This window comes from Salmo salar, chromosome ssa13 (genome assembly GCF_905237065.1).
Source record: "Salmo salar chromosome ssa13, Ssal_v3.1, whole genome shotgun sequence".
Classification (NCBI taxonomy): Eukaryota; Metazoa; Chordata; class Actinopteri; order Salmoniformes; family Salmonidae; genus Salmo; species Salmo salar.
In genome coordinates this window covers 72,886,047-72,898,055 of record NC_059454.1, presented here as the reverse complement: position 1 = coordinate 72,898,055, position 12,009 = coordinate 72,886,047, and the positions used below count along the sequence as shown (strand labels likewise).

Below are 12,009 nucleotides of genomic sequence, written 5' to 3'. Positions count from 1 at the left end.
AATTAATGATGGACTGTCATTTCTCTTTGCTTATTTGAGCTGTTCTTGAGATAATAATGGAAAATGGAAATTCCACAAATTAACTTTTAGGAAGGCACACCTGTTAATTGAAATGCATTCCAGGTGACTACCTCATGAAGCTGGTTGAGAGAATGCCAAGAGTGTGCAAAGCTGTCATCAAGGCAAAGGGTGGCTATTTGAAGAATCTCAAATATAAAATATATTTTGATTGTTTAACACTTTTTTGGTTACTACATGATTCCATATTTGTTATTTCATAGTTATGATTTCTTCACTATTACTCTACAATATAGAAAATAGTTTTTTTTTAAAAGAAAAACCCTGGAATGAGTAGGTGTTCTAAAACATTTGACCAGTAGTGTATATAAAAATATAAAATCAAAAGAATTATACAAAGAAGGGAACAAAAGTTTGCATGCTAAATATGTCAGTTTTAACACAAACAAAATGCAGAGAAAGGCCAAGAAGTTTTCCATGCAAGCCAGAAAGTTTAATAAAATGACATTTGAACTTGTTTGTGTGGTAGGTCTTTCAGCTACTTGAAATTTTAGACAAAATATCCACAGGAAAGTATTATTTACCCAACTGTTTAGAGCACCGGTACTGCCATTGAAATTTATATCACCTGGCACATGCGCAAAATCATCCCACTGGGCACACAATGGTTGAATCAATGTTGTTTCCACATCATTTCAATGAAATGACGTTGAACCAATGTGTAATAGACGTTGAATTGATGTCTGTCCCCAGTGGGATGTAAACACCTGCAGACTTCGGTTACATGCAGACATTGCCTGCATGTACCGTACTTCAGTCTTGTGCACGTGCCTTTGGTCCCAAGCAAACAAATCTTTATTGTCACACATAGATCCGCATTTTAAAGTTGATTAATAACACTTTCCTGTGGATATTTGGTCTAAAATGTTGACCAACTGAAGAACCAACACAACAGACAATCGGCAGAGCAAGTTCAAATTAAGTTTATTCAACATTCTGACTTGTAAAGGGACTGTTTGGATTTTCTTTACATAAATGTGCATGGCGTTGCCTAAATAATTTGAAGGCATCGCCACGTTTTGTGCCTATAACCACATGTAGGCCTAGTCAGTCACTAATAATCACTAGAGGATTGTCTGGGAGTATGTTGGGAATATTGACATATGTATGTAATACTCAAATGGGGCATAGCCTGTCCTGCCCCAGTATCTGTGCGATAGACATGTCGACGATGAGTATTACGTGTCTCCTCTCTAACACCCAGGAAGCTCTTATTCAAACTTCCATTACAGCTCTGCAAGCGTTATAATGTAAAAATATGTTTGTTATTCACCAAAACATGGAGTTTTGCTGAGCGACTATCTTAATTTACTAAATTTTACAGACGGTGTGTACTTCCAAAATAGGATTTAATAAAAATGTACAAGCAAGCGAATAAATGCCTAATCGGCACCTCCAAACAATCAATAACTCATTGCACAGGTCGGAAGTCTACAAAAGCTCAATACATTGGAGGTGCAAAGAGGCATTTTATCAGTTGCTTGTACATTTTTATTTAGATACTATTTTGGAAGTACATAGTGCCACAGATGATCAATTATATTGATCAGATACTCAAGATGCTGCTCAAACAATGAAAAGAAATGTCTTCAAAATTGGAAGGCAGTCGGGAGGAGGCAATATCAGGTGGGACCATTCTAGCCAATGAGAGGGCAGATACGAGTGTGAAGACCAGGCACAATTCCAATATAAGATGTTTTTTCTCAAAGTTGCAGGGATGTCACGTGTCCTACTTATATCAGTACACTCGTAACAGCTTAAGCATTACGACACTTATATTCGATCAAATAAGCCACACTAGCAAATAAGCCATTACATTTTTTGTTAACTAAATTCGACACACTCTCATTGACGTCCATACAAACAATGTATGCTTTGTCTGAAAATGTGGTCAGAGGCTCCGTATGACGGGTGTGACGCAATCGCAGACTCCAGAAGTATGCAGAGGCCAAATTGAGCTCCAACTGCATCGCGGTCCGACTCCCAAATGTTGTAACAATGCGGAGGGTTCCGTATAGCTCCGTAATGACATGATTGGTTGATCGTAGGTGGGGCAGGAGATCCTGTATAAACACAAACTCACTTCCTTGACAACAGCTCTGCGCAGCACCGCGAAGCGCAAGAAGTATGAATGCATTGATTTCTGCAGAGGCCGCATCACTGCACGGCAACAGATTGACCATGTAACGAATTTTTTTATTTAACTAGGCAAGTCAGTTAAAAACAAATTATTATTTACAATGACAGTCTAGGAACATTGGGTTAACTGCCTTGTTTAGGAGCAGAACGACAGATGTTTACCTTGTCAGCTCGGGGATTCGATTCACCAACCTTTCGGTTATTGGCCCAACGCTCTAACCACTAGGCTACCTGCCTCCTTTAATGGGAGAGACTAGCATATAAGGACACAGCTGCCGCGTAACCTGAATTGCCAAAACCTAAAAGTGAATCTTACCTTTACCAAACCATTAACCCTGAGCTAATGTGTTTGTTATCGGGTTGGGTATCAGGTCTGTCCTTAAAGCCCTTTCCCTGTTGAATGGACGTTTGAATTGGAGCTTCCTGGGCGTTATGGCGCTTTCAATACAACTGGTGCACCGTTCAAAACAACTGAGAACTCGGAAATTTCCGACTTCAGTGCGTTCAAGACAACAGAGAACTCGGAAAAAAACAAGCTCAGACTGGGAAAAATATTTTTCAACGATCATCCAACTTGGAATTCCGAGTCGGAAACTCTGGCATCTTTCTAGAGCTCCAATCTGAAGATTACCGACGTCATGATTTGACCTCGTTCTTTTCTGAGTTCCCATTTGTCTTGAAAGCACCATGAAAACTCAGAAAAAAACGAGGTCATAGGCTATAATGACTTCAGTGATCTTCAGGTCGGAAAGTCAGAGCTCTAAAGATGCTAGAGTTTCCGACTTGGAGTTCCGAGTTGGATGACCATTAGTTTTCCTAGTCAGAGCTTGTTTTCTTCCTGAGTTCCCAGTTGTCTTGAACTTCCTGAACTCGGAGATTTCCGAGTTTCCAATTCTCAGTTGTTTTGAACACGACAGTAGAGGAGGCGCGTTATACTTACTCATCGTCGACATCGTTAATGCCTTGTTCAACTGCTAGTCGGAACTTGGAATCTCAAACATTTCTGACTTGAACCTGGTTGTAGTTACAAGCGTGCCACGTTTGAATGAAAAAGAAAGTCGGAAATGTCAGTTTCCTAGTTCCGACTAGTATATGAACGCGGCATACCGCACAGATACTGGGGCAAGCAAGCATGCCCACGCTACCATACTTCTACTGTATGACATATCATTTGAATATGCCAAATAGCTCCTCCTCCATTTCCTATTGCTACAGCGTTGTAGGGGTTGGACTGGAGTAGAGCACATTACGTCCATAATGAGTCGAGACATGAAAGAATGTACGAAACTGTAGTTTTCCAAAAATAATATCGTGGGTCACTTCAGGGACTCGAGCTATTCAACTCCTTGTCCAGATGTGACTGTTTCAGAACTGTTATGTCAAACATGAAAAGACAAAGTTCATGGCAGGAGGATATCGCCCGAAACTTTTCCAGACTATTTCAAAGAACTAGATCTCAAGAACCTGAGAAAACAGAGGAAAGCAACATCAGGTTTGAACCACAAAGTTAACATTGTAACAAATAACAATCCTACTTTATTGTAGTGGCTTTCCAGCTTCTAGTTTTGGCAACAAAACCGTGCTTGAATATGATGTGAGGCACGAGGACGAGAGTTTTTGCCCGAACGACAGACAGTGGTCGCAATCTGTTACATTTTCCATCTACATTGTAACTTCTCTCGAAATCTAACATTATCATTCTGTTTCTATGTAGGCTATCTACTTCGCTGTTTTATATATCTATTAACTACATAGCCCATTCATAGACTCTAACTATCTTTAGCGCCTATTGATGGAGGTATCTTCCCGAGGGATTTTTGTTAAGAGGCCCGAAGCTTGCTCTAAACGTTGACACTCATCGCTAGATGTATGGTTTTGGAAACATAAGAAACGTATATTTCACATCAGCTATGAAAATAAGAACAATTTAAGGTTACATTCTACACACCTTTATTGGGTTGGTGTTCCCACGGCCATGTTACAGCGCTTGTTTAAGACTAAGAAGACAGAGGTGACCACCTGTGCGATTAGCTATCTAGCATGCTCTGAACACCTGTGTGAAAACGTAACTGGGGAGGAAAGTCAACTGGAGGCACACAGCTTATGGATCTGTGCAAATCAGATACAGTAATTGCATATGTTTTATTTGAAAGATTATTTCTAGCTGATATGAAAGATAAGGGCCATGTGTTCTGAAACCCGTTTTGCAAGCGGTTATTATTGACTTTTCAGCATCGGAATTGTAGTTAACGTGGTCAGTTTACAATGCTGCAATGTACACCACTTTTCATCCTTGCCTTTTCATTCAGTGTTTAGTAATATCAATTAAGCGGCATGTTGCCTAATGGTTAGAGCGTTGGGCCAATAACCGAAAGGTTGCAAGAGCGAATCCCCGAACTGACAAGGTAAAAATCAGTCGTTCTGCCCCTGAACAAGGCAGTTAACCCACTGTTCCTAGTCCTTCATTGAAAATAATAATTTGTTCTTAACTGATTTGCCTAGTTAAATTAAGGTTAAAAAAAAATTCAGTGTGGGAGAGAACCAAAAATCCAACAGGTCTTCTGCAGTATAAAACTAATGTGCACCTCTGGTTTATTCTTCTGACCTATTTTTTTTCTCCCATCACCAGTGGCCAGGAGAATTCAGTCAGCAGCAGCCTCAGCAGTGAGACCAATGAAGGTGAACCATCTCTCCACCAAGAAGACCTGGAGCTGTCCAAGGTATGGAGGTTAAGCAGAGCTGACTGGTCAATTCATACCTTGTGCCCATGTAGCAGTATTGCTTCAGTCCCTCTCCTTTCCCCATCCTGGGCTCGACCAGGGACCCTCTGCGCACATCGACAACAGTCACCCACGAAGCATCGGTACCTATCGCTCAACAAAAATCGCAGCCCTTGCAGAGCAAGGGAAACAAATACTTCAAGGTTTCAGAGCGAGTGAAGTCACCGATTCAAACGCTACTAGCGTGCATCGCTAACTAGCTAGCCATTTCACACCGGTTACACCCATAACGGTGTACAAGTAAACAAGACTTGCACAGAGAGAACCTGTAACACTAACAGAGCTGCTGTCGAATGCTGAGTAGAACAGTTGAAAACGTGGCATATGCTGAAAGTTGTATGAGGATGATTGCAGGGAAACAAGAAGAAGCGGCCCAAGGGCTGTCTTGAAGCTCTTGCCCGCAGGCTGCTTGTGTGTGTGTGTGTGGTGCATGCACACACGCATTTGTTTAGTACAGTAGCGTTAAGGACAGTAAGGGATCTAACCATCAACCAGAGCGGTTTGGTTTTGCAGTCAGGGCTGTGGGCTTACATTTTCCATAGCCTACTCCTGGCAAACTATAATGCTGACCATAGCAGTATATTATTTGCACGTAAGCAGAAATAGTTCTAGCATAGCTTTTAAAGCCAGCTTAACAACAGGATTTGCCCCTGACTCAAGTGGTCCCCTTTATAGTAGGTCTGAATTGAATACCATTTCTGTAGCCACCGTTCTCCAGACATCCTCCAGCCTACAAATACTTGCTTACAAGTTTCTTGGAAAATAAATACACAGTCTACTGGGCTCGTTAGGCCATCAATCAAATGGAGAATTATGTCAGGCTATACAGTATGTGCTGCCCAGTTGAGAGAGGGAAGGAGCTCATATTTCTTCTGCTGAATCTCTCTCCCTTGCTCTCTCTCTCTACTGTTAATAGTATTGACTTGGGTTGGTCTTGCTAAACAGACATTTTGAGTGAATTGGTGAGTTTATCATTACCTGAAATAAGTGTCTTTGTGCAAGTGACTCCACCTGCCCTGACCTCAGCTTACATCAACAATGTCATGTGACTATGTTTGCACGTGCCTACATGTGCCGAAGCTCTCTGTCGATGTGCCTATGAAAGTGTGTGTGTGTGTGTGGGGGGGGGGGTTGCTCATGTATGAGTAAACAGTATATTAAGTAGAAGGATGTGTGTGTGTGCACTCGCATGACTCATGGTCAGGAGGAGCTATATTAGGAGCACTCTATAAAGACTCCAGAGTTTGGGAATGCTGAGAAGTCTTGCTACCGTGGCTTGTCGAGCAATACAATCCCTCATCCGCAGTGGAAGGTCAAAATGTTAAAATGTCAAAATATGAACAACCAAATTGCATTCATAGCCTTGAGTATTCTCTTTACCTCTTCATCTCCTCCTCCTCTTGTTCCCCTTTTTCCTCCCTTCAAGCCGTCCTCCTCCCTCACATGGTTCCGCATTAGCTGCTAGCCTCTCTGTCTGGACTGAAAATACCCCTTTAGTCATGTGCTTATTGGCTTTGCTTAGAACTCTGTTGTTGATGTTGTGTTAAGTAAAGTATCTATCCCTGGCAGTCAAACATATTGTGTGTCTCACACATGCTTAGCCTACAGAGGGTGAAAAATGCTAACAATTGCTGTAAAGACTGAGAACCAGCAGCATTGTGACTAGAACCTAACCAATAATAAACACCTCTCTATTTACATTTTACATTTGAGTCATTTAGCAGACGCTTCTATGAAGGGTACTTACTGTAAGGACATCATAACATATTCATACACATTCATAAGCGGTGCATAAGTATTTTACAAATGTTTACACTCATGTCTACACTCGCGAGTTGACATTTCCGTTATGTCACCTATAGTAGGTATACTGCAATGACCAGCGTTGGGTGGCTGACTTTTATGAAATGCCTACGTTTTTCTTGTGAATGTGTTATGTATGGGTTATGAAGGTGTCATGACATCATTATGTAGGTACCCTTGAAATAAAGTGTTACATACCCCTCTCTCAAACAGAAAAGCAACATTGGCATCTTTCCTTATTTTCTATTTCCTCTGTGTTAGATCTTAGCTATAGCATGCTGAGTTTTCCTTGGCTTGTCACCCTCTTCCTGTGTAAAGGCTGTTGTTGGAAACATTAAGTAGGTCAACGGCAGCAATAGAAAATAGGAAGCTGCTTTTCTCTGTCAGTTTCTTGGCTTTGTTGGCGGGCCAAACAAGCAAAGAATGGGCTCATCAAAACACGTTCCCCCACCTCGCGGCCGGCCACCCTCCCGGCCCTCCTGCGGAGCGTCTCGCCACAGAAACAGAGGTAGAGAGGAAGGGAGGGAGGCAGGTATCTGTCTGAGTGTGATGTCTGGGTGCAGGATATACATTAAGGTCCGAAGTTATTGACACCCTTGATAAAGATGAGCAATAATGACTATAAAATAAATAATTCAAGAAATGTGCTATATTGTATACTAAAAATAAATAGGAAATGATATTATTTTATTACAATTGCTCACAGAAGAGATTTTGTTTAACTAGTAATAATTTATTTTTACAAATGTATGGGTCAAAATGATTGACACCCCTGAAGATTCTTATAAATGAAGTAGTCAAAAGTGTAGTATTTGGTTCCATATTCCTATCATGTAATGACTCTACAAACTTATTGGATGCATTTGCAGTCCGTTCTGGTTTGGTTTCAGATTATGTTGTGCCCAATAGAAATGAATGGTAAATAATGTATTGTGTAGTTTTGGAGTCACTTTTACTGTAAGTAAGAGTAGAATATGTTTCTAAACACTTCTACATTCATGTGAATGCAACTATGGTTACAGATAATCCTGGATGAATTGTGAAGAATGAGTGAGAAAGTTAGAGGGTCAAAGATCACACCCCCAGATATAATAACATCCCCTGTTATTGGTAATGGTGAGAGGTTAGCATGTCTTGGGGGTATGATCTTTGAACACAACCAAAACTAACTGCAAATGCATCCAACAAGTGTCTAGAGTCACAAGCTTGTCATTGCATGATAGGAATATGGGACCAAATACTTACCTTTAGACCATTTTATTCATAAGAATCTTTAGGGTTGTCAATAATTTGGACCCCTGATTACTTATTAAATAAGTTTTATTTCTATAAAGTGAGCATGGCTGGCAATGTTTTTGACTTCGAGAAGGCCAGGTCATGGTCAAAGCCTATTTTAAGAATACTTTTTGGGAGTATAAAAAATATACGTTATGCGCCGGATAACCATTTAATATTCATTTGATGTAAGTTTGTGAGTCATGGTGCAGTGCTTAATCCTATCCCAACCAAGTGAGAGAGAGACATTCTCTGTCTGTCTGCCTGCCTGCCTGCCTGCCTGCCTGCCTGCCTGCCTGCCTGCCTGCCTGCCTGCCTGCCTGCCTGTCTGTCTGTGCTCATCCTTTGTGATGAGCTGGAGGATCATTTAATGAGGAGGGGTTCAGTTGAGGCCTCCCTGTGAAGGGTGAGGCAAACACAGTGATACCAGAGCTCGTTTACTGGTTGAAGCTGTTCCAGGAGAGGCATTGTGCTAAAGGATCATGGGCTTTATGTTCTAATAATTCAAATATTATATTTAATATAAAAATATTTAAATGATATAAATAGATTTAAATGATCTTCTTTCATAATGTTCTCAGAGAACTAGATGGTGAAAACATATCCAATCCTTATCCTACTAGTGTTCTTGAAGGAAAAGCAAATGAAGAGAGGAGCATGCTGTTGAGGAGTATTGTGATACAGCCCCCTGTCTTCAGATACAGCCTCCGACCACTCCGTAATCTATTGTGTCTGGACCTTGACAGCAGCTGTCTGATTGATTTGGTGACCCTAATTCTGCCCCCTTACCCCCCCCCAGCCCCCACTTCTTAAGATTTGTCATGTTAAAATCTAGTCTGGTAGCACATTACTTTGTCTTCTTGTGGATATTGTCATCTCAAGGCAGGAAGGGAGTAGCTGAGGAAGTAAGAGAAACCACAACGTAAGAGAATGCTCTGGTTGCTGATTGCTAATGGACAAGGAGTGCAGGATGTCCATACACAGTGCCTTCAGAAAGTATTCACACCACTTGTATTTTTCTTCATTTTGTTGTGTTACAGCCTGAATTTAAAATGCATGTAATTGAGATTCTTTGTCACTGGCCTACACACAGGCAGGTATGTCAAAGTGGAATCATGTTTTTTTTAATTTTTTATTTACAAATTAATAAAAAAAAAGCTGAAATTTCTTAAGTCAATAAGATTCAACCCCTTTGTTATGGCAAGCCTAAATAAGTTCAGGAGTAAGAATTTGCTTAACAAGTCACATATTAAGTTGCATGGACTCACTCTGTTTCATGAGACAAGGCGAGACCCAGATGCAGACACAGGAGGCAGATGGTTGGAGTCTTACAATATTTATTAATCCAGTAGGGTAAGGCAAATGAATGGTCGTAGACAGGCAAAAGGGTCAAAACCAGTTCAGAGTCCAAAAGGTACCAAAGGGCAGGCAGGATGATCAGGCAGGCGGGAAAGTAGTCAGGCAGGGGTCAAAACTGGGAAGAGTATCAAAAAGAGAATAGCAAAAGAAAGTACACGCTGGTTGACTTGACTAACATACAAGACGAACTGGCACAGAGAGACAGGAAACACAGGGATAAATACACTGGGGAAAATAAGCGACACCTGGAGGGGTTGGAGACAATCACAGGAACAGGTGAAACAGATCAGGGCGTTACACTGTGTGCAATAAAGGGAAAGGGGGGTACCTAGTCAGTTGTACAACTGAATGCATTCAACTGAAATGTGTTTTCCGCATTTAACCCAACCCCTCTGAATCAGAGAGGTGTGGGGGGCTGCCTTAATCAACATCCACGTCTTCCTGGGGAACAGAGGGTCAACTGCCTTGCACGGGGCAGAATGACAGATATTTACCTTGTCAGCTCGGGGATTAGATCCAGCAACCTTTTGGTTACTGGCCCAATAGTGTTTTAACATTATGTTTTCATGACTCTCTCATCACACACATCAAATCAAATTTATCAAATCAAACCTTACACTGAAATGTTTACTTACAAGCTCTTAACCAACAATGCAGTTTTAAGAAAATACAAAAAAAAAAGGAAGCGATAAGAATAACAAATAATTAAAGAGCAGCAAGGCTGTCGAGATAATTGAGGTAATATGTACATCTAGGTAGAGTTATTAAAGTGACTATGCATAGATAATAACAGAGAAGGGGGGCAATGCAAATAGTCTGGGTAGCCATTTGATTAGCTGTTCAGGAGTCTTATGGCAAGAATGGTAGAAGCTGTTTAGAAGCCTCTTGGACCTAGACTTGGCGCTCCGATACCGCTTGCCATGCAGTAGCTAAGAGAACAGTCTATGACTAGAGTGGCTAGAGTCTTTGACAATTTTTAGGGCCTTCCTCTGACACCGCCTGGTATAGAGGTTCTGGATGGCAGGAAGCTTGGCCCTGGTGATTCAACCAAGACCAGGGAGGTTTTCCAATGCCTCACAAAGAAGGGCACCTATTGGTAGATAGGTTAAAAAAAAAGAAGTAGAAATTGAATATTGCTTGGTGAAGTCATTAATTACACGTTGGATGGTGTATCAAATACACTCAGTCACCACAAAGATACAGGAGTGCTTCCTCTCAGTTGCTGGAGAGGAAGGAAACAGGGATTTCACCATGAGGCCAATTGTGACATTAAAACAGTTACAGAGTTTAATGGCTGTGATAGGAGATGAAGATGGATTAACAACATTGTAGTTACTCAACAATACTAACCTAATTGACAGAGTGAAAAGAAGAAAGCCTGTACAGAATCAAAATATTCCAAAACACGCATCCTGTTTGCAACAAGGCACTAAAGTAAAACTGCAAAAGATGTGACAAAGCAATTAACACTTTGTCCTGAATACAAAGTGTTATGTTTGGGGCAAATCCAATACAACACATTACTGAGTACCATATTTTCAAGCATAATGGTGGCTGTATCATGTTATAGGTATGCTTGTTGTAATCGTTAAGGACTGGGGAGTTTTTCATGATGAAAAAGAAACGAAATGTAGCAAAGTACATGCAAAATCCTAAAGGAATACCTGGTTCAGTCTGCTTTCCACCAGACACTGGGAGATGAATTCACCTTTCAGCAGGACAATAACCTAAAACACACTGCCAAATCTACACGAGATGCTTACCAAGAAAACAGTGAATGTTCCTGAGTGGCCAAGTTATAGTTTTGATTTATATCTACTTGAAAATCTATGGAAATACCTGAAAATGGTTGTCTAGCAATGATCATCAACTAATTTGACAGAGCTTGAAGACATTTGAAAAGAATATTGGGCAAATGTTGCACAATCCAGGTGTGGAAAGCTCTTAGAGACTTACCCAGAAAGACTCACAGCTGTAATCACTGCCAAAGGTGCTTCTACAAAGTATTTACTCAGGGGTGTGAAAACGTATGTAAATTAGATATTTCTGTCTTTAATTTTTAATACACTTTCAAACATCTGTAAAAAAACATGTTTTCACTTTGTCGTTATGGGGTATTGTGTGTAGATGGGTGAAGGGGGGGTTCAAAACAAGATGACATAATTTCCACCAGTTTTGCCCGCTGGGAATGGTTCAATGAGATTGCCTTGATTCGTACATTCTATGCAGGGTTTGCTTGAGTGGTATACCGTATACCGGTGTATTTGAAAAAGCAATTGTATGGTTTTTCAATGCCATTAATACTGGCAAAACTGTTTCTTTTAAGTTTTTCAATAGACTCGAATATTTGTAGCTACTTTTTCAGTTAATTTCTGCAGACAACTTGTGTACTACATTAGGTGATAAAGCAGATTGCGTTCTTCATTTCACCTGTCACATTATTTTACATTATGAAAATTACCGTAGTTCCCTAGGTCAGTTGATCCAGTCACGTGTTCATGTAAAGAGCACAACGGGAGAAAGTGTAGCTGGTGAGTCCATAGCGTTTTATACAGTGATTAAATTATTTTTTACC

General features: G+C 40.7%; 1 protein-coding gene across 2 annotated transcripts in view; it reads left to right on the top strand.

Annotated features, from left to right (window-relative positions):
• Window positions 1-2,155: 2,155 nt before the first annotated feature.
• Window positions 2,156-12,009, top strand: part of LOC106567691 (uncharacterized) — a 76,216-nt gene continuing 66,362 nt past the window's right edge. The window contains exons 1-2 of one of the 2 annotated variants that reach the window (XM_014137279.2): window positions 2,156-2,261; window positions 4,847-4,937. In XM_014137279.2, the coding sequence (XP_013992754.2) occupies window positions 2,206-2,261; window positions 4,847-4,937 (147 nt within the window). In that variant the 5' untranslated portion in view covers window positions 2,156-2,205. Of the gene's footprint in view, window positions 2,262-3,051; window positions 3,710-4,846; window positions 4,938-12,009 lie in introns of those variants that run through there. The other variant, XM_045693528.1, reaches the window with a different exon arrangement.